Below are 23,993 nucleotides of genomic sequence, written 5' to 3' on the forward strand. Positions count from 1 at the left end.
CATATGGCATTTATTTGTCTTCAATCCCTCTAACCAAAAGAGTGTCCCTCCGTCTACCCTCAGAATGGTGATTCACATGCAGCACCCAGAGTAATGCCGTGTCACGCACCGTCTCTCTCCTCCCTGCTCACCCGCTGTGTCCGTGGCAACAAAATGCGTTCAGTGTTTGTCTTTATTACTTCAGCTCAGTCAACTTAAATGGGTACAATGAGGTCTTACGGATGCAGTGTAACGAATGCCAGCTTTGGGCTGAATGGAAGAGGTTGCACATTAACTGATTTTGGGCCAGAACATCTCTGTTTCCTTTTGGCCCTCTGTGGTGAAGGGCAATGCAAATGCTCCATAACTGTGCACTTAACCAGACTTTTGTAAATTGGAGTAATTGACATAATTTACTATTTTAAGAAATTGGGATAATGTAGTGTATGTAGTGGGATAATGTATACTGTAGACAACTGGTCCCTATATCGAAGTAAATCTTTTAAAACTGTATTTGTTCTGCTGTAACTCTATTTTTAAAGTTCATCCTCTGGTTTTGTGTTTCTGCAGAGCTCCAGAGATCATCTTGGGTCTGCCGTTCTGTGAGGCCATAGACATGTGGTCCCTGGGTTGTGTCATTGCTGAGCTGTTTCTGGGCTGGCCGCTCTACCCCGGAGCATCTGAGTATGACCAGGTAAGACCTGTTTAATTCTTAAATGGATTATAATGGAAACAGAATGGAGCTGGAGATGAAGTCATCCAAGGTTTCATACATGTGCTGATATTAGGTTTCCACCGTTAGTGCATTTGAGGGTATTTGTTGTACTCTACCCTGGCTGTTCCCAAGCGGCTGTTACCAAGGATGGATTGGGACACCTGGGGAACCAGGCTCTGTGGAGACCCTCCCTTAATGCCCTGCACACCATAAGAATAGCATGAAAAACAAGATATATATCTTGTTACTGTATATACATGCAAACTCTTGGGTCAGTAAGGTTTTATTATTTTATTTATTTTGTATTTTCTAAAGAAATGTATCCGTTAAATTGATTAAAAGTGACGGTGAAGAAATTGATGTTACAAAAGACTTCTATTTCAAATAAATGCTGTTCTTTGGAACATTATATTCATCAAAGAATCATGAAAGAAAAAAAAATATATATATACATATACAGGTATTGCAGTTTGTGAAGCTGCATAACTGTTTTCAACATTGATATTATTGCCTCTTAAGTTCCAAATAAACTAGGTTCATGTGACACTGAAGACTGAAGTAATGGCTGCTGAAAATTCAGCTTTGCCAACACAGCAATAAATTACATATAAAGAAATATTAAAATAGATTGTAATTAATTGTAATATTTCACAATATTACAGTTTTTTTCCCGTGGTCAATTCCAGCCTTAGTGACCATAAGAGACTTAAGTAAAAAAAAAAATCTTAATGACCCCAAACTACCTGCAAATCTGAAAAGATATATATTAGGGATGCACGATATTGGATTTTGGCCGATATTCGATATGCCGATATTTTCAAAATAATTTTGGCCGATGCCGATACCGATATCGATATATATACAAATATATACTGATATATTTAAACTTTAATTTTACTGAAGAGAAATCCATGTATCTCTTCTGTACTGATTCTACCATAAATTTATTATTTTACAAATGTAGACAGACATTCACATCTGAAAAACAGGTCAATTATTTCACTTGGAGAATATCGGTTTGGCTCATCGGCAGAAATATTCATATCGGCCGATACCGATAATGGTCATTTTAAGCTTTTATCGGCCGATACAGATATTGTGCCGATATTATCGTGCATCCCTAATATATATCCTATATCTTGTTAGTGTGATTTTACATTTAAAAACATTATAATTTTGTCTTTTTCCACAGTTGGAACTATATATATATATATATATATATATATATATATATATTATCATATTATCATATTATCATTTATTTATTTTTTATTTATTTATTTATTTATTTTTTTTTTTTATGAATATTGGTTTTCTGCATTTTTGCCTGTATGTAGGACTGTATAATAACAGGAAACGAAGTGGGAGAGAGAGAGGGGGCGGGTTTGGAAAAGGTGTACGAGCTGGGATTCAAACTTGGGACGCCCATAGCGCAATGGCACTATATGTCATTGTGCTGCACACAAAGGCTGTCAGTGCCGACTGTAGAGCATAATCTCAACTTTTTCAAATAGCTGATAAAAATCTAACTCATGTAGGCTTTAAAGGGATAGTTCATCCAAAAATGAAAATTATGTCATTAATGACTCACCCTCATGTCGGACAGTCTACTGTCCATGTCCAGAAAGGTAAGAAAAACATCATCAAAGTAGTCCATGTGACATCAAAGTATTATTAATGTGATATCAAAGAGTTATCTATCCCTTTCAAGTAATTGTAATTAGAGTTTCCTTTTTGGAAATTACATCTTGCATTGCAGATATAAGATATTAAGTAGCAGTTGTGAGAAATATTCACAAAAGTCACATTTTCAGTATGCACACTTTAGATTTCATTTCAACAGTGACAGCACTGTCCACTTACTGTCACTGGTACACATTCATTCACTGTTTAATATAAATTGTTGCATTTCAATGACTTGTTTTCAAGTGTCAGACCCCTGGCATTCAGGGGCCCATTGACCCATGCCATAATCCATCCTTTGCTGTTTCCATTTTGTAATTGACTGGTCAGTAATGATACAAGAATGACATTTCCTGAATGATATTCATTTAGTGAAATGAAGCAGTGGAGTCCTGCTTTCTGTGTGTGACATTGTGTGTATGTGTGGCCCTGCCGAGAGGGCTCCTTTCTCAGAAAATAGCAGTGATTCCCTATTTGTGCTTAAAAGAGAGAAAACAATTCTGACTCTTGGCTGGGCCCCTGCTCTCTCAGCTCTCCTGGATCCTGAAGTGCTGTGTGTGTGTCGTCTCTCTGACTTTCATCTCTCTCTGGCCCCTCCATTGTTCTGGACACATGCCACAATCTTCCCAATTAGCCCAGATCCTGAGCTATACAGCGGGGCCTTCTCTTAAAAAAAAAAGATTCTGGTTTCATGGAACAGCCCAGGGCCAATTTTCTAGCTCCAAGCAAACCAAACCCGTCTTTAACAAGCTCTTAAACACAGCAGAGAATTTTGCAGATTTGTTTCGCATCATTCCTGTGTACTACAGATTAATATAACCATCGTTTGGTGCATGATGTCTTATGATTGGGAAGCAAGGACTCATGGCATTACACCTCGGCTGCCCCGTTTGCTTTTGATTTTCCCTTAGAAGCAGAACTTGAAGTTATTTGCAGTCTAAATTCTAATTACAGCAAGAATCCTCAATAAGTGAATTGAAAAAAACTGCTACTCTGTTTCACAAGACGGTAAATGAGCCAAATGCGGTCTCTTGAGCAGCTATGAGCTCAGTCTCAGGATACCAGATTGGCCATTTGGAAAGGGCCGTGGAAGAGATTATTATTATTATTATTATTGTGGATTTCTTCAGGTGCCAGGCTCTTGTATTAAGTCTTTCAGGTGTGTGAATGGCATTCTGTGTAATTGTAGCACCCGGATGGACCTGTAAAAAGAGGGTTTGGCAGGGGAAATCAGTCTCATGGTGACAGCATTCATCACAGATGCAGTTTACTCTGCTTCTAATGCTGGAATCTTTCAATTGTGTCATCAGCGTGGCAGCCAAGTGACCGATATGTTTTCAGGCAGACAAAATGTCATGAAGCTCACTGTTGCTTTTCCCAGAAGTCTGTTTACAGTATTGGTCAAGGTTTCTTGCTCCAAAAACAGAATCATTTCATTTTTCTTTACCATTTGCACCCTGATCATTATAATTAAACATGCCGTTTTTGCTACTGTACTTTAAGACTAGAAAAGACCTTGACAATTATTATTATTATTAACAAATATGTATTAAAACGAAATCTGATTATGAGCATTTTAAATAATATAATGTAATAAGTAATATAATTAATCTAATTACAGGTTCCTCATTTTTGGAATCTGATAACATAATCTAAATTGCATGTAATCAGTGAGTACCCAGCACTGATAACTTCATACTTTTTAATTAAGACTTTGATGTCAGGCTCCAACATTTCTGTTTTTATAAAACTGCTATCTAATAATACATTCAAAATTAAATGTATTTACAAAATCTGCTCCACTTTTTACATGTTGCATTAAATGTGTTCCTGTAGCTCAACTGGCAAAGCACTGCGCTAGCAAACAAGCAAGCGCACGGTTGGGGGTTCGATTCCCCGGGAATACATGATATGTAAAAATTGATAGCCTGAATGCACTGTAAGTCGCTTTGGATAAAAGCGTCTGCTAAATGCATAAATTTAATTTAATTATTTTTCAAATTATGTCGCCTTAAACTTGCATACTTTATATTGGATCCAGAAATCACTCTGCTTTTTACATCCTCTGCTAGTTAAATGTCTTAACTATACAAATATGCAGGTCAGAGATCTCCAAACTTTTACTTTTTTTGTTATTAATTAATTTATTTATTTTCAACGCATTTCTGTAAAATCAACATGAAATGCAATTTGCAATTTTTTTTACTTCCATTTAAGTAGGATACTTGGCAAGAAAAAAGTCACTTCGACTTGATGTCTTTTAATACTATGACCTGTTTTTGTAGCTTAGTTTCATTAAATAGACTTTGCATTGTGACTGTATGCCACCATATAGTATATTAAAACTTTATTTATTAAACCAGCAAGAAAATCCTCTTTTCCTTCTCCCTTTAAGTGTACGGCATCAAATCAGTGAGTATCCAGCACTAAATGTGAACTGTAAATGATAAATCTCCTATCGCCTGTGTTTGTCTTCCACCAGATCCGGTACATCTCTCAAACGCAGGGCTTGCCAGCAGAGTATCTGTTAAGCGCAGGGACGAAAACAACCAGGTTTTTCAACAGAGACCCCGACTCCACCTATCCTCTATGGAGACTGAAGGTAAACTCCCTCACCCTGTTTCTCTTTCTCACTTCCTTAATTAGTCTCACTTGGTTTGCATATAATAAGCAGCGACAATGTTTTCTCTCTCTCTCTGTCTCATTCCCTCACTCTCTAAACTAAGTTAAATTGATGCATCTACTACACCCTGTAAACACACCAAGAGGCTAATGGGAACTAAATGGGTTTTGTGTGAGAGGACTTGGCAACCAGTGCGACGTGGGATAAATCCCACTTAATGTCCCGATCTCTTTCTCTCTTTCATTCTTCTGTCCCTTTATGCTCTGTTTCGCTCCACATTCCTCCATCCTAACTGGGCCGGTGGCTGGTTGCCCATAGTCTATATAGTTTCTCTCTAGATTAACTTTTGGTGAACTTTGCAAAGCTTCACATGGGGAAACGTTGATATTATTGAACCCCATTGGAACTCCAAGCCTGGCCCTCAATGCTTGGGTTTTGGATTGTAGAAATACTCAACCCAGTGTCAAGTACTTCCCAGAGATAAGGTTTTATCTTTCATAGTTCAGGTATCTTTAATGGATTTTTCATTTATTTTCCGTTTAAGTGTAAACTTTATCTCAGATTTTCTCCTGAAATAGTTTTTAAAGGGAAACAAACTGTTGACTTACAATTAACATGGACAAAGTGGAGGCCTTTTTGCAAGATGGATCAGGAGATTGCTGACAGTATTCCTGTTTGTGTTTGCAGACACCTGAAGACCATGAGGCAGAGACGGGGATCAAATCGAAAGAAGCTCGCAAGTACATCTTCAACTGCCTGGATGATATGGCACAGGTTAGGAGTATTGTAGCTTTGTTCGTACCAGAAAACACGCTTCAGCTTCAACAGGAGCAGAAATCTGGCTCATGGCTAATAATAACCTCCCTCACCCTCAAAATGTTTTGTCTCTGTGTGGCAAGTTTCCAGTAATACTCATACCTCTGTTGCACAGAAAACGTTGATGTTATGTAACTTGGGACATGACTTAAAAGCACAATGGTGCATGGGAACTTCATTTCCCTTGGAGCTATTCAGTGATAAGACACATGACTTACCGTATGAACTTTGCTTTCTGCGAGTTAATGAAATCAGCAACCTCATCACCGGCCGGTCGTCAGATGTCTGGACAGGCCGGGTCATGTTTTTGCCAACAGTGACGCAAACCTCAATTTGGATTTTTCCCATAAGAACCGACTCCATCCCAGTTCATCAGATAAAAACGGCTAATCTAATTCACAGCAAGTTCTGATGAATTCATGGAAATATGCTTATGCTTGGATACACTTAATCTATAATCTATCCTTGTTCATGTTATTCACAACACTCAGTTGAACAAGAATGACTTCAGAGCCTCATTTCTGAAGTCAGTTATGATCTAAGTACTGACTTGCACTGTAGTCCAGTTTACAGCACTGGGCTAGTACACTTACTGTAGTACAGTACTGTACAGTGAAGGAAATTTCAGTAAATACATCCTCATACCACCATGCTGTTGTAAGACCTCATAAACATAAAAGGATGAAAAATAAAGTATATTTTCAAGTGTCTTTGATAAGCTGGAAGTTATTAGGCATGCTCAAAAAACATAAAAAAATAGAAGCTAAAGTAATACCTTATTAATAATACAAATGATAATAAATAATAAAATGCATTTCATTAATAAATAAATTATTCCAATTATTAATTGATAAATACTACTAAATTTATTGAGTATGATTATCGTTGTTGTTATTAATTATAGAAAAATAAACGATGATAAAATAAAACAAACACATGAAATGAAACCAATTCAAGTGAAAATAAACAAACTAATAGTAGTAATATTAGTGCAAATTATAAAATTATTATTATACTAAATTATTATACAAAATTGGCCATCAACAAGCAAAGAGGAAATGTTTCTTTCATAATAAATCATAATAAAATAAAAAAATGATTTGAAATCAAACAAAATAATGATTGTATCATTGTTAATCATTTAATATATAATAATAATTGTTGTTGTTGTTCATTATACAAAAATATAAATTAGCAAACAAACAATTTAAGGTGGCCTTTATTTTTATTTATTTTTTACATTTAATAAGTCACCTTCACTCAACAGTTTATATTTTAGAGGCTACAGACTTTAGAACGTGTGTGTGTGTACGCGTGTGTACGTGTACATTTGTTTTTCTATACTGTTGGGGACTTAATCCTGAAAACACACCAACTCATGGGGACTTGTGTCATGGGTACAGATGCTTGTAAATCATACCAAATTAGTTTTTTTTGAGATTGTAAACACTTGAGTATTCAGCTAATTAAACATTCAGATGTGAAATGGAGCGCAAGAATGATTGTTTTTGGTTTCATCATCTTCAAGATAGTTCACAGTTCATCTTCATGTGTGCATGCATAACTGTTTCTATGAGATTTGTGTATGATAGCGATGCTTGCAGTTTATATTCTACATCCTGAATTATTATTTTTTCCTCTCGTGTCAAAGATAATTTCTTTATCATGCAGCAGGGTAATGGAAAACAGAGAGTCAGAGAGACAGAGCAGGACTAAAATAGCATAAAAAAAGGGCTGTGATTTGCACTGGTGACTGTTGGTTTGATAGCTTGGGTAAGTTATGCCACAGATAAACAGCATGCCCCCCCCAAAAAAAGCTCTGAAAAATCAACGTCCCAGGGGTTGATTTTCATTTACCATTGAATGTTAATTTTTAATTCCATCATATTATATTATTATACATGTGTATGTTTCTAATATTTATTACAGGTCACTGTTTTAATATGATTTTTATATTTAATAATATGTTTTTTTGTTTGTTTGTTTAAATATAAAGGTCACATTAAAACTTTTAGCCCTTTTAAAAAAAAAATAAGGTGAAACTAAATTATACATCGATATATACAGTATTGTTCAAAATAATAGCAGTACAATGTGACTAACCAGAATAATCAAGGTTTTTAGTATATTTTTTATTGCTACGTGGCAAACAAGTTACCAGTAGGTTCAGTAGATTGTCAGAAAACAAACAAGACCCAGCATTCATGATCTGCACGCTCTTAAGGCTGTGCAATTGGGCAATTAGTTGAAAGGGGTGTGTTCAAAAAAATAGCAGTGTCTACCTTTGACTGTACAAACTCAAAACTATTTTGTACAAACATTTTTTTTTTTTCTGGGATTTAGCAATCCTGTGAATCACTAAACTAATATTTAGTTGTATGACCACAGTTTTTTAAAACTGCTTGACATCTGTGTGGCATGGAGTCAACCAACTTGTGGCACCTCTCAGCTGTTATTCCACTCCATGATTCTTTAACAACATTCCACAATTCATTCACATTTCTTGGTTTTGCTTCAGAAACAGCATTTTTGATATCACCCCACAAGTTCTCAATTGGATTAAGGTCTGGAGATTGGGCTGGCCACTCCATAACATTAATTTTGTTGGTTTGGAACCAAGACTTTGCCCGTTTACTAGTGTGTTTTGGGTCATTGTCTTGTTGAAACAACCATTTCAAGGGCATGTCCTCTTCAGCATAGGGCAACATGACCTCTTCAAGTATTTTAACATATGCAAACTGATCCATGATCCCTGGTATGCGATAAATAGACCCAACACCATAGTAGGAGAAACATGCCCATATCATGATGCTTGCACCTCCATGCTTCACTGTCTTCACTGTGTACTGTGGCTTGAATTCAGAGTTTGGGGGTCGTCTCACAAACTGCCTGTGGCCCTTGGACCCAAAAAGAACAATTTTACTCTCATCAGTCCACAAAATGTTCCTCCATTTCTCTTTAGGCCAGTTGATGTGTTCTTTGGCAAATTGTAACCTCTTCTGCACATGCCTTTTTTTTAACAGAGGGACTTTGCGGGGGATTCTTGAAAATAGATTAGCTTCACACAGACGTCTTCTAACTGTCACAGTACTTACAGGTAACTCCAGACTGTCTTTGATCATCCTGGAGGTGATCATTGGCTGAGCCTTTGCCATTCTGGTTATTCTTCTATCCATTTTGATGGTTGTCTTCCGTTTTCTTCCACGTCTCTCTGGTTTTGCTCTCCATTTTAAGGCATTGGGGATCATTTTAGCTGAACAGCCTATCATTTTTTGCACCTCTTTATAGGTTTTCCCCTCTCTAATCAACTTTTTAATCAAAGTACGCTGTTCTTCTGAACAATGTCTTGAACGACCCATTTTCCTCAGCTTTCAAATGCATGTTCAACAAGTGTTGGCTTCATCCTTAAATAGGGGCCACCTGATTCACACCTGTTTCTTCACAAAATTGATGACCTCAGTGATTGAATGCCACACTGCTATTTTTTTGAACACACCCCTTTCAACTAATTCAACTAATTGCCCAATTGCACTGCCTTAAGAGCGTGCATATCATGAATGCTGGGTCTCATTTGTTTTCTGTGAATCTACTGAACCTACTGGTAACTTGTTTGCCACATAGCAATAAAAAAATATACGAAAAACCTTGATTATTCTGGTTAGTCACATTGTACTGCTATTATTTTGAACAATACTGTAAATAAATAAAATGTAGATTTTGTTTATTTTCACATTCTCAGACAGATGGGAATATCTGGCCTGGCATCCGAAGCATTCCTAAGTGAATATCTGTAAATGTGAGGGCACATATTTGGGAATATCAGAAAGGTTACCGCTGCCCTCTGAGAACACACACACTTTTTGACTGACAGACCTGTGTATATTAATAGAGTTGTACATGTCAAGCACTGCGGGAGATACACTCAAAAGCTGTAAGATGCATTCAACACGCATTCAGCTACTAAGGATGATTTATTCTGCAATTATGGTAGCTAATTTATCCCACTGCCTGCATTCAAGGATTATCACTGTCCAGTGCATTTACAAATATGAACTTTTTAATTTTGCATTAAAGCATTACAGCAATACACTTTTTTTTTCACTACAATTTCTGTGCTGATTGACCTTGTGGTTCTTATTTGAAGCATGTGGAATTCTGTTTCCTGAGGGATTCTGTAGGCACAGATTCCACGACGATGTGTTAGTCAATGTTGCATCAGAAAAAAAGAAGACAAGAGCTGGTTAACCTTGTTTGAGGATCCCTAAAGTACTTGTTGGTCTCCGTGCATCTGTCAGTCTGTCTCTCTCTTTCATTTCTCACTCTCATCTTCTCTCTTTTGCTTTGTGCAGGTGAATATGACCACAGACTTGGAGGGCAGCGACATGCTGGCAGAGAAGGCAGACAGAAGGGAGTTCATTGACCTGCTGACCAAGATGCTGACCATCGACGCAGACAAGAGAATAACACCCATAGAGACACTCAACCACCCCTTTGTCACAATGACACACTTGCTGGACTTCCCACACAGCACACAGTCGGTTGAACTACACTACACCAACATTAGTTGTAAAGGTTATGCAGTTTTATCAAATTATGTTTATGTCTTTTTTTCTTGCAGCGTCAAATCCTGCTTCCAGAACATGGAGATTTGTAAGCGTCGGGTGAATATGTACGATACAGTCAATCAGAGCAAGACACCCTTTATAACACATGTAGCCCCCAGCACCTCCACCAATCTCACCATGACCTTCAACAACCATCTTAACACTGTGCATAGCCAGGTCAGTATCCACACACACACACACTTGTTTACATTTATCACATTTAACTAGCAACTTCCCATTTTATTGTTCTTAAATAAAGTTAAAGTTATGATAAGCAAAAGCCACATCTCCAACCTGTACTTTTGGCATTTTAGATACTATTTAGTCTTTGTAAAACACGCATTTAATTTCTTCATTGTCGTTTCTGACATAGCTGAGTCAAAATTGCTAAAAATGACCATATGAGCAAATGTGTTTAAAAAGAAAATTAGTTAATGCACCACAATAAAGCATCACGATAAATGTACCTGTGAATGAAGGTAATAAATTACAAGATCATACATTTTTAAAATATTGAAACAATCAAATATTTGTAATTTTTAAATAGCAATTTATTTAAAATAAATATTTGCAAAAAGAAAAGTATTTTTCTTTATTTCCAGTATAAACGTCTTTAAAAAAAATTAAAATGAGATAAATGTATTTGAGAATGAAGATAATAAATATAATTAAATAAATAATAAGATCATAAATATTTAAAAGTTTTTTCAATTTTTACATAATAATAAACATTTTTCTTGATTTCTTGTTAAATATGATTTTGAAAAAATCCTTAAACAATATAAATGTCCTTAAGAAGACAGATCATAAGTAAAAAATAAAAAAACAAGATCATAAACAATATATACAAAAAAGATCTTTCCTTATTTTAAACGTATTTCTCTCTAAACGGTGTTAAATATTGTGCTCATAACAAGCAAAATTAAGCACGTTTTCTTTTCAAGTAAATATTTGTAATTTTATGGACATTAAGATGTTTTACTAAAAAAAGTAACATATTTTTGTGCTGTATGGACCCGTTTCATTATGGAATTATATTGATTTTTGAATTAGGTATGCAGTTTCAACCTCAAAACTACAGCTAAGTCAAAATGCACACAGAACCAAACTACAGTGATTCAACACTTGAATTCAGTTCAAACGATCCTTAGCTCTGTTTAGTTTCTCTTAAAGCTGCAGATAATCAATTGTATTACATGCACAGACTCATTAGCAGTGGAACAGACCTCAGAAATTAGAGTAGCATTGGCCCATTGACCACTGGCAGTGTCGGATGACTTCCTTCAGTGGACAGAACACTAGTCATATCATGGGCCATTTGGGCTGTGTGTGTGTGTGTGTGTGTTTCCAGCCTTGCAGCCCTCTGTCACAATGTGCTGATTAACAACATGACAGCCTCTACTTCCTGCTTGGCTTGCATTTTACTACTTTGCAGCCTTAAGGATTGCACCACTTTGTTTCCTTCTCTCCTTTTGTTTCATCCTGTTTTGCCTCAGTGCAGTTTAGCTTCACCAGGGAGCGTTTGTCTAAACTGCTGACAGAGGGCCAGGCATGAATCCCATAATGCCTTCATTTTGAGTTCTTAGATCGGCTCAAACCGTGACTTTCCCCTTCGAATAAACATGTCTGAAGTCAAAACTTCATTCAGCTGTAATGTTATAGCATTCCGGCCTCACTCTATTGTCATGAGAAGAACGTTGTGTAGGGTATTCGATGTGTTCGAAGGGAACGCTTGTGTAGCATTAGCCAGCTGTGAGGCTGAAGTGTTTATTTTGTGTGATGAATGCCATGGCGGTGTATTGATTAACTCTCTCCCCTGGTGCTCGTCGGCCTTGCTAAATGGGAAAAATGAAAAATGAAAAGCGCTGTACTGAATTCTCCCCTTACAAACCTTAATGAAAAGTCTATAATTACTAGCGGTGGCATGAGATGAAACCGTATTGCTTTGGTAACAGCTGAAAGTAAATAACACTAGCCTCTATTAAAGGAAAAGGTTTTGATGGTGTGCCAGCATTAGGCACATCTGTTTTTGTCTATTGTATTGTCCAATTTTGTCCATTTCTTAGAATAAATTAAAGGCATTTTAGGAAATGCACTCGTACCATCTAGAGGGTTACCATCTAGACCTATTTGGACATGACCTTTGACCTTGTGTTTCCGGGATTTTTTTTCCTTTTTATTTTCAGAGATAGTACAGAGAGAGCAGGAAGACATGTGGAAAGAAAAGGGCTCAAACCCACATACCTTATATCAGCTCCACTGCTCAACATTTTAATGTTGGAGCGTCTGCACAGACCACAAAGCTATAGCTTGGACCATTTTTTAATTTGAGAAGTTTTGTACAAGAACATGGGATCATAAATAGGCTCAAACTTAAATTTTCCAAATGACCACTAAGCCATAGCTCAGAACTTTTCTTTTTTTTCTTTGGACCTTCTGAACATGCACATTAGATCATGTGACTCAAACTCACATTTCCCATATGAGCACTGTGGCTCAGAATATAGATGTTAGAGCTTGTGTGTTGACTGCTAAGTCATGGCACATAACCTTTTTTTTTGGAGTTTTGTAAGTTTTTAATTGGTGCATGGGAACAATACCCAAACCCACATTTATTTTATTAGCACCAAGGCTCAACATTTTGATGCATGTGCACAGCCCTCTAAACCATAGATCACACTATTTACACCATTTCTTTTTTTTTTTTAGTTTTGGAAGATCTGAGTAGGTGAATGGGACCATGAATAGGCCAGACTAAAACCCAAATTCCCCATATAAGCTAAGAATATTGATGTTAGAGCATGTGTGCTGACCAATAAGCCATGGCTCAGACCATTTAAAAAAAAAAAAATAGTTTTGGAAATTCTAAACAGGCACATGGGATCATGAAGAGACCATGAATAGTCTTATATTTGGAAGTTTTCAATTGCACATGGGAACAAAAGTAGGTCAGGCTCAAACCTACATTTCTTATATTAGCACCAATCCTCAAGATTTGGATGTCTTTGCATGTGCACAGACTGCTAAGCCATAGCTCGAGCCATTTTTTTAAACTTTGGAAGTCCTGAATTGGGTGCATGGAACCAAAAGTAGGCCAAACTCAAACCTATATTTCTTATATTAGCACCAAGTTCAAAATGTTGATGCCATTGCATGTGCGCAGACAGCTAACCCTTAGCTCAAACCATAGCTCAGCAGCAGGCCAGACTCACACTTTTCCCAACTGAGCTCTTAAGCTCAAAATATTGATATTGCAGCACATACGCTAACTGCTAAGCCATGGCTCTGATCTTTTTTGTTTTTTTGAGCAGAAATCACACCCTTTCCTCTCTCTGGCGATGTTACCACACTCATATTTTTACTTCTGGCTATATTTTTGCCTTATGTTTTCATTATCGAGAGAGAGTGACTGTGATGGAAGGACCTGCACAATTCTTTTGAGAAGCATATTCGGTTCACTGTTCTAGATGGAGGAGAGGGAGTTCCCTCGTTCATCAAACCTCCTAGATGGCGCAAATTCCACATTGATAGATGAATAAACAGATGAATGTGCTGCAGTCAGGCTGGATTAAAAAGCCCTTGAGGGGAAATCTAGTGCAGAGGCTTTTGAAGAACAGATTTTCTCTCCCCTCACCAGTTAGAACTGTGTGTATATTTAATCTTAGCTTTAGCGCAAAGAGGGATCATTATCTGCTGCTAATGAGACTGAGCAAATTCAATGAGCTGAAGGGTCCTAGCATTGATGGAGACTGTAACACAAGAGCATTGATTGAAGCTCTCTCACCTCCTCTTTCCTCACGCTCAAGAAGTCATTTTATAGAAAATGCCTGAACCCTAATGCTGTCTGCACACAATAACAGCTAATAAAGCATTTTAGTTAAGACATTACTCGGAATTGAACACAAAGCATGCTCCCTGTGCTTGCTGCCTGCCTGTTTTCATCAGCTAACATTTTTTTTGTACATCCATCCTGTAAAATCAAGAAATATTATATTATATTATATATTATAAAAGAGTTTATGTTCATAATTTGGTCTTATTTGCAATTTCCCCCCTCATCATTTATTGTTGCTCCACCCAATCCCCACACCCACTTCCTCATGCTTTTGTTTGTTTGTTCATTTGGTCCCATTGGTTCCTTTAGGCCACCAACCTGGCTCCCTCTTCCACCAGTGCCACCCTTTCCCTTACCAATGCTGATGTCTCCATACTAAATTACCATTCTGCACTCTACCAGCCTTCTGCGGCCCCTATGGCTGCCGTGGCCCCCCGAACCATGAACCTCCAACCCGGTGCACCACAACTCTGCGCCGCCCGACCCGATCCCTTCCAGCAGGCCCTCATCGTCTGCCCACCAGGCTTCCAGGGTGAGTGCTGATTTAATTTATACTAAACCCTGGATATTTCTGATATAGATTTGGCTAACCGTATCTTATTTTATAGAACTAGTCCATGCAAAATATGCAATTGTGTCATTATTTACTCACTGTTATTGTTTTTTTTTTATTTTTAAGAATTCTTCCCATTTTACCTGTTTATCTCTTTCCTTATGACAGCAGTTCATAGTATCTGCTTCCAGACAAATAATATCATAATAATGGTCCATACCACTAGTGCACAATAGTCTTCAGAAGTCATACAACACATATATGTGATTTTCTGTGCCATTATGCACTGATAATATTTAACAGAAACTTGCGTCAGGATTTGGAAATGAAAACTTTGAATCTATTGTATGAAAGAGCTGTGTAAAGATTCATCTAAAAGTCACATAAATTTGAAATGAGTAAATACTGACAGAATTTTAGCTTCTGATTGAGCAGTTTCTTACATTTTGCCATCTAATGGCGTTTTCCTTGTTATTTCTTCCCAGGTTTGCAAGCTTCACCCTCTAAACACACTGGCTACTCGGTGCGGATGGAGAATGCAGTTCCCATAGTAACACAGGCCCCCGGTGCCCAACCTCTACAGATCCAGCCGGGCCTTCTGACACAGGTATAGCCAGACATTGCCCCCATCGCCATTACAATACAAAGCCACATTTCCTAAAGTGATTTTCCCAAAATCTCAATTACATCCGAGTTTGGCTCTAACGAAGAGCAATTAGCATGACCTACTTTGTTTTAATGATATAAGTATAATTCACTTTCCTTCAACAAAATCGAGAAGACACTCTCATTTCATGGCCAATAGATTAATTGAAGTCGAGTTAGATTTTATCTCTGCTCTGCTCTAGCAACTGGAGTGGGATGTCTTTCCCCACTGGAGATTTTACCCCACTGATGGTTTGCTTTCCTGCTTTCACTAAGTCAGGCAACTGTGCTTCATTCCTGGACTTAGAGGAAGTCAAGCTTTGATGAGCAAGACTGAGGTTGGCTATAAATGAGGTCTTTGGATGCTGAGGGATTTGCCATCCCTCTGGAGCCACAAGGCAGGGCCCAGACGGCTTTTAAATTTGAGACAGGGTGGCGAGGTTCAGAGCCGTTTAGCTGATTTCTAATTTATCCCCAACATTTTCAGTTTTGCTGTTTTTTTTCTTGTTGCTTTTTGAAGACTCTACAGATTAAAGGAAAGGTTCAGCCAAAAATGTACATTAATTACTCGCATTCATGTTGTTCCATACCCTTACTTTTATGAAAAATATATTTTTTTTTTTTAAGCAATATTCTGTTTTCAGTTTAATGAATGTGAAAGAGGTCTGTGGCTGTGAAGCTCCAAAATGCCAAATGAAACACCATAAAGGTGTCAAAAATGTCCATATGACTCATGCTGAATCGTGCTGAAAGTTGATATCCGTTTTAGCATGTTTGTGAGAGAAGCAGCAATATTTCAGCAAAGAATGAATGAATTATTTTCTTGAATCAGCGGATCCGGTTTGCAAAATCAGTCTGAATGATTAATTCACAAAGCTGTGATTCATTCAGGTCTGCTCATTCGAGGAAAAGACCATCAGTTAAATTTTGGTCAGTTTTTCAAAAAAATGCTATCATGACTTGAAATATGACGCATAAGTCATATTTACCACTTTTATTTTTTTTATAATTAGTATTTTATTACATTTTTAAACATCACTGTTACAATAAAAAAAACACATTTACCACTTTTATGATGTTTTTACAATGTTTGAAGTTTAAATGCTCCAGTTTCCATTCATCTTTATTTCACTGAAAAATTTCACTTTTTTTTGTTTTTAAATATGATGGTTGCAATTCATCTGCACACGTTTTCAGTGTTGCTGAGCTTTGCTTGTGTTTCCGTTTCATGGCTCTGCCCAAATGCTTAAGTACAGTAATGTCTCTTTATTGTTCCTCATGTTCAGGAAAACCTGTGCATAAATTCCATGGGTGATTATCGAAGCGTTGCATTAGGAAAGGCGGATGGCGATACTTGTTCATCACTACTTCAGGGCCTCGACCGCCCATTATCCACCCTTTAACCCAATCAGCCAGACCACATCGCTCCTGGTGCCAGTGGAGTAGGTTTCTAAAAGGCCTCAGTCTTTATCTGGAGCAGGAATGCAGAAAATGTAAAAACAATTGGGGCGGGAGCGGCGGTGCTTTCAGAGCCCCCGGGGGTGACAAAAGGCTTTCACCCCTTGAGGGCAGAAAAGCTGTTGGGAGGTAGTTGCAGAGATGGCCTTTCAAGGAAAACTCTACTCTTATCTGGGTTAGCGTTCCAGGCCAAATAATACAATTACACAACCTAACCCAGAGTGAGAAAGGAGGATGCAAAGTGTCTAGAATGCAATGCTTTGGGTTTGGGGACATAGTTCTAATGAAATTATTTATTTCACTTTTGTCATGCATGGAAGTATGTAGAGGTGTTGACATATATTCAAAGTGCATGCTCTTAGGCTTTGTGCAACAGGCAAAATTAAATGGGTGCTTAATGTAAGAGTTTCTTTCTTTCTTTTTCTCTTTCTTTCTTTCTTTCTTTTTTTCTTTCCTTCTCTACAGTAAAATAAAAGTGTCAAAAAAAGTTTACAGTTTCAGTTTACGTTGGTCAGTTTTAAAGATTTTTTTATTTTATTTTATTTATTTTTTTACTTCTTGCTGAAATAAAAAGTAAATGTCAAATAAATAAACATTCCAAGTTCTGTCAGGTCAGTTGTAAAGCTTTTCTTGTTTCTTTCTTTTTGCTGCAGGACAGTTTAAAAATTTATTTAATATTTTTTTCTTTTTTCTTTTTTGCTGAAATAACAAGGAAGTTAGTTTTAGTTTTTCTCATGTCAGCTGTAGAGGTTTGCTTGTTTATTCATTCACTCATTCAGTTAATTCATTTATTCTGTTTATTTTATTTTGAGGCTAAAATAATAAATATATAAAATAATTAAGTCTTTTAAAATAATGATAATTTAAAAAAAAACTATAAAATTGATGAAACACAATAAAACAAATGACAGGACAATTATAGTTTGAAGTAACTATTTAATACATAAAACTATTTTAAAATCTCTTTAATAATATCAGTTCAATGCACTCCAGAAGGTCATCCTTAAATAGCAGGAATTCCAAAAAAAAAAAAAAAAAAAACAAGATTCACTTAATTTACATATCTAAATGTGTAATCACAGCCTTTCAAACATCGAATAAGCATTTTTCCCACTCTTCCCCCATCACCCTCCCTTATTTGTGTGAGTGCTGTGGTCCATACTGATGGACTGGTAAATAGATGTGCATTAAAGGGTATTAAAGGAACAATTCATTAGGTCTACATTAAACTGCTAATCAATAAAGCTGCATTAAACTATTAGAGCTGCACACACTCTTCTTCACGCTCACATCTCTGGGTAAATTATGCCTGGCACTCCCCGTACTCCTCACCCACCATACAAAGCAGCTCCTCAAAAAGCCTCTGAACAGGGCCCCTGCATTATATTAAAGTCAGAGCTGATTTGGAAAATGTCTAACACATCAGCACACATCCTGGGAGATGCCACATCTCTTTATTAAGGCAGGGTCTTATCTTTTTTATAGGCAGGAGCCAAGGCTGTACGCAGTATGCAGGGGCCCCATCATCTAGATACGGGTGCCAAGGAATCGAAGGAGGGAGAGTTCCATCGAAAGTGGCACAAGCTTTTTCTTATTCCAGAGGGAGATCTTTTATGTTGTCCATAATTTGCTGCTTCAAAGCCATCCTGCTTACATCTTCATTTTCAGACCAAGAGAATAATTAGCTTAGAAGATGGATGGGTTATACAATTGTTTATGATATATCTCTTCTGTTCATATTTTGTTAGAACAATTTCACAGGCCCGACCGCTGACGCTTCTGTGTCTTAAATAACTAAATGAACCCTGTGGTGGTTGTTTGGCACAGTTTAGCACTTACGAGCGGTCATTTCTCTAAATAGCCGTATCCTTTTTCTCCTCTCTCTCTGAATACATTCGTGCAGTACACTGGCCTGTTTAGCTGTGCCGCAGCCCTGCGATTTGATGTGCCAGGTTACGAGGTCTTCACTCTGATGCCAATTAAATCAGAAAAGGTCACAGAGTCTGTGTGCTGTTGGTTGCTGGTTGGCATTCATATCCTACTCGACTGCAGTATCTAACTCACATGAGCTCCACTATCTGTGGATGTTCGACCTTCTGATGGAGATGTGCCTGATCTGTGTATGCTAACCCTTTGTTTTCCCTTCATCTACAGCAGGCCTGGCCGTCTGGTACTCAACAGATTCTCCTTCCGCCGGCATGGCAGCAGCTCACACACACCTCCGTGCAACACGCCACCGTCATCCCCGACTCCATGACCAGCTCACAGCCTCTGGCCAACTGGAGGTGAGATACTGCCATGCCGTCACTGCTAAAGAGGACTATTGTGCTTGCCATACTACATTTATTCTTAGTCAGTTACTGTCACATTTTTTTGATGCCAAAATGCTTTTTTCTGTTCTAACAAAAATGACAGTTCTATCATATCGCTCCAAAACTGTATGCATTCTGTTGAACACAAAAGAAGATATTTTGAAGAACGCTGGTAACCAATTTAATTCTGGAACCCAACTGTTTCACTCCGTTCTGTTTAGATGCCACAGAAGCTTTTATTTTTTCTTTGTTTTATTTAGCTGGGCAGATCTACAATTTCATCATGTTTACTAGTGACTCCATAAGCATTTTAAAATGAATTACAGCCTTATCCGAAACATATTATACCATACTGATTATAAACAGGCATGTGGAACTCAACCGATCTATTTTAAGATATCATGACTGGTGATCCATATATTTGACGGCAGTACCCCAACACTGGGTTTTAGTAGTTTCATAGATAACAAACTAAGCAGATTAAATTATCTTGGTTTCTTAGTTTGCAAATGCACCTACAAAGACATCATGCATTTGAATTATTCATTTGGAATGAAGGAACGGAATATTTTAAGTCTGATATATTCTAGATTCGTTTAGAAATAGTGTTGGTTTCTTGTATTAGAACAGTGAGTAAAGGAGCATCTCTCTGGCTAGGACAGGGAAATGGAGTCAGGTCGTGCTGTCCTGCATGAGGTGACCGTATTACAGATGAACATGCGCTGATATCTGCAGATCATCACATCAGCACCTTAAGCTCAGCCCGGAGGGCTTGGTAGTCCTGAGCCAGTCCGGTTGGAAGAGTGTCGCACTTTACTGCAGAGAGAGATTTCTCCTCCGAGATCTAATGCTGTCCTCTGCTTCTTTGCTGTTTTGCTGCAGTCACTACTGCCCCCTCTGTCTAATTGTTGCATTACATTTATTCTTCATTTGATAAAATTGGAGTTGTTGATTGAAGATAGTACAGATATCTAAATGCTAGATACAAAAATATTTAGTGTTTATTCCTATATATGAAGCATTAAATTCTGACAAGTAGTGCTGTGGCTGTGGAAAAACTGCTTTTGAACAGTAGTGTAATGATGCTTGTTTTGTTTCAGGAATTCGCATCCCCATGGCAGCCATTACAATCCCATTATGCAACAGCCAGCCTTACTGGCAGGTCACGTCACCCTGCCCTCTCAGCAACCTCTCAATGTGGGCGTGGCTCATGTCATGAGACAGCCATCAAACAATAGCTCCTCCTCCAAAAAGAACAAGCAGCACCAGATGAACAACAGGTCAGACAACCCTCATTAAAAAAGCTGCCAAGTTAAGCCATGAAGTGGTAATATTCATTGTATACTGGTATTTAAAAGGTACATCTATTAAAGCCATGGTATAATATTGTAAAATGTAAAAAAAAAACTAAACAAAAAAAAAGAAACGTAAAAAAAAAAAGTACTTATGTGAACTTAATTGTTTCTTAGGAACGTGTCAGCATATGAGGTATCTTCCACCCAGCCGGTGACATCACCTCAACGCTCCAAACGAGTGAAGGAGAACACCCCACCTCGGTGTGCCGTGGTTCAGAGCGGCCTGTCCTCGACCTGCGGCCCATCACAGACCTGTGGAGGTGGTGGAGTAGGTGGATGGGGAGGCGAGCAGGCATGTAGCACCACTAGAGACCATCACAGTCAACACAACCCACCGCGCCAAACCATCGTCATCCCCGACACCCCCAGCCCAGCCATCAGCATCATCACCATCAGCAGTGACACAGATGAGGAGGACGACCTTAAACAGCCCAATAACACCAGGTCAGTAAAATGGGACGAGCGATTTCAGTTCACTGTTCTGTAATGTGACAGAACTGTTTGAGTGACAGAGGGAAATAATGTAGGACAGGATTTTATCAATCCATTTGATTGGATTGTGTTATGTTAGGATGTAATATTATGTTTAAAAATTGTGATATCGGTTGAATTGGTTAATGGTACGTTGGTTAATGGTTCCCTTACTGTATACAGTGAAAAACTATAAATAAATGCAACGGGACATTTCATGTAAAACACTGTTAAATGATCAGTTTTTCTTTTTGGAAAAAGAACAAGTCAGCTTATAATATATAGTGAAATACAGTTTTTTTGTCTTCTCAACAGCACGTCATCCAAACAGAGGAAGAATGTCATCAGCTGTGTTACGGTCCATGACTCCCCAGACTCTGACTCCAGCAATACCAGCCCGTACGCTGTGGAGTCCCGGCCTAATGGGCCCAACGCCAACAGCTACGACTCTAAAGGCGCTGTCTTGGACAACTACAGTAACGGGAACCCCCGCACCATCATCATCCCTCCACTGAAGAGCCAGACCAGCGGGAATCTGGGAGAGTGTGATAGACTCCAGCCTGGTGAGACAGGGCAAGGGCTGATAAGCAGATGGAGAGAAAGGGACACCTGGCAGAGCCTGAATCAAGCATCAATTTAAAGTGACAATTCACTGACAGCCTCTGATATGCAGGGTAGATTTATTTAGTAGATTTATGAGGCATTTCAAAATCTGTGGGCAATAAAAACAGCTTAGAGAGGTAATTCGAATCAGGTCTGTTAAAAATTATCAGAAGATATTTTATGACAATGCAAGTGTGATCAGCACTGTTTTTTTTTTTTTCATTATTAAACTGGTCTCTGGAATACTAATTGATTCTAATAGGTTAATTGCTCTTTTCTGTAGGTTAGCTACAGTTTGTATAAGGACTGCTAAACTATATTTGATTCAGGCAAATTATTTTTTCCTCTTTTTTTCAGTCTGTGATCTCTTTCCTGTCACGTAATAAATGCATTTGGAAAAACTTGTTGGAAAAATATAAATAATATTGTCTTCAATTTATGTTTTCAATATTTTCAAAAAAATTTCCAAATGTATTTTTTATGAGAATTTTTAACACGTTAAATCAATCAACATTTCCAACAATTTTCAAACATTTTATTCATTCGTTCATTTTACACACACACTTTTTATTTGTATTTATTCACCACAATATAATTGGCAAATTTATTTGCTAATTTATAAAAAAAAAAATCGATTTTATTTAACACAATATAATCCATATTTTCAAAAATTTTCTAACATTTATATATCCATCCATCCACCACAATATAATCCAACTTTATTTCAAATTTATTTTAACAATATTTATAACATTATTTTATCAATTCAAACAGACACGATGAACCACCAGAACTCCACCTACAAGTTCAAACCCACCAATGGTGTCTTGTCTGGCAACAACCACTCTTCAGGAGGCGGGACATACCGGCAGCAGCGCATGGGGCCACACCCCTTTCAGCAGCAGCCTCTAAATCTCAGCCAGGTATTTCAGTCAAGAATTTCATTCCTGGTTTCTTACTTCATATATTTATTCACATGAGTAATATGGAGACATCCCCTCATTTAGGCCCAGCAGCACATGGCAGTTGAGCGCAACGGCGGTCACCGGCGGCAGCAGGCCTACATCACCCCCACTATGGCCACCCAGGCTCAGTACGCCTTCCACAACAGTCCCACCCACACAGCTAACGTTCATCCCCACTTAGCCGCTCCTCATCTGCATGGTCAGCCACACCTCTACACCTACACTGCCCCCGCGGCCCTGGGCTCCACTGGTACGGTGGCTCACCTGGTCGCATCACAGGGTTCAGCCCGTCACGCAGTCCAGCACGCTAGCTACCCGCCGGGCATCGTCCACCAGGTGCCTGTTAGCATGGGCCACCGCGTGCTTCCCTCACCCAACCTGCACCACTGCCAGTACCAGGCCCAGTTCGCACACCAGACCTACATCAGTGCTTCTCCTGCCTCCACTGTCTACACTGGATACCCGCTGAGCCCCACCAAGATGAACCAGTACCCTTACCTCTAAAGCTGAAACACTGGAGCCCAGCCAATCGCTGCTTACCATTTCTACCCTTATCCCACCTAGAGACAGAGAGACAAGCTGAAGCCTATCGACCCTTAACCCCCATCCCCTCGTTCCTTTCATGCTTAAACTTGAAGACAATGAAGACGCTGATGGATAGAGGAAGTGTACTCTCAGAGGGAACAGAAGGGTACCGAGGAGTTTTTTTTTTTTTCTTTTTTTTAAGATGAGTTTTATTTTGCCCATCTCAAAAGGGCCTGTTAACATTTTATTTTGTGATCTGGAGTTTTTGTCTCTTTAAAAAGAGAGGAAGAAGGTTTTTGCTTTCGTAGTTTCTTTTACAACAAGGTCTCATCAGCAGGCCGTTTGGGAGAGACCGTGTTTCGTTCGACTGAGATTTTGTTTGCTTTTCCCTTTCTTGAATTAATTTACCGACTGTTTATCCGAGGTCACGACATGGATGTTTTGAATTCCTACAAGAATTATTTTGGATAAGGTGAAATACGGATATCTGCTGCTCTTCAAAGAAAAAAACAAACAAACTAAAAAAAACATAACGATGGCCTTGAACTGTCTTAAATGTTTCCAAATTCCATGCGGCGAGATATTGTGCGTATTCCGCCGTGCTCTCCGGCAAGAAACACCTGGAGGAATCTTCTGGAAATAGGACGACAAAACTTTCTAGTGTATTTATAGACTTTTCTTTGTTTGTGTTCACATTTAGAAAAGAAAATCCGTTTGTCATACCGTAGAACATTAGCTGGGCCCCTCTTTGTAGAATGTAGCAGTCTGCACCCATTGATTTCACGAAGAACCTTTCTGATACCAATAGATTCTTGTTTTTCCTCTTTCAATGTGATTGCACAAAGTGGTTA

At 38.1% G+C, this 23,993-nt stretch overlaps 1 protein-coding gene across 1 annotated transcript; it reads left to right on the plus strand.

Moving 5' to 3' along the window:
• The first annotated feature begins 536 nt into the window (after nucleotides 1-536).
• On the plus strand, nucleotides 537-23,993 carry LOC113072771 (homeodomain-interacting protein kinase 2-like). Its single transcript, XM_026245741.1, has 13 exons — nucleotides 537-673; nucleotides 4,860-4,979; nucleotides 5,688-5,774; nucleotides 10,166-10,350; nucleotides 10,435-10,597; nucleotides 14,565-14,787; nucleotides 15,294-15,415; nucleotides 19,066-19,196; nucleotides 20,324-20,503; nucleotides 20,693-21,022; nucleotides 21,365-21,612; nucleotides 22,427-22,575; nucleotides 22,660-23,993. Exons 1-13 carry the CDS (start codon nucleotides 596-598, stop codon nucleotides 23,119-23,121), a joined length of 2,478 nt encoding a protein of 825 aa, XP_026101526.1. The 5' UTR covers nucleotides 537-595; the 3' UTR covers nucleotides 23,122-23,993.

This window comes from Carassius auratus, unplaced genomic scaffold, assembly GCF_003368295.1.
Source record: "Carassius auratus strain Wakin unplaced genomic scaffold, ASM336829v1 scaf_tig00010234, whole genome shotgun sequence".
Taxonomy (NCBI): Eukaryota; Metazoa; Chordata; class Actinopteri; order Cypriniformes; family Cyprinidae; genus Carassius; species Carassius auratus.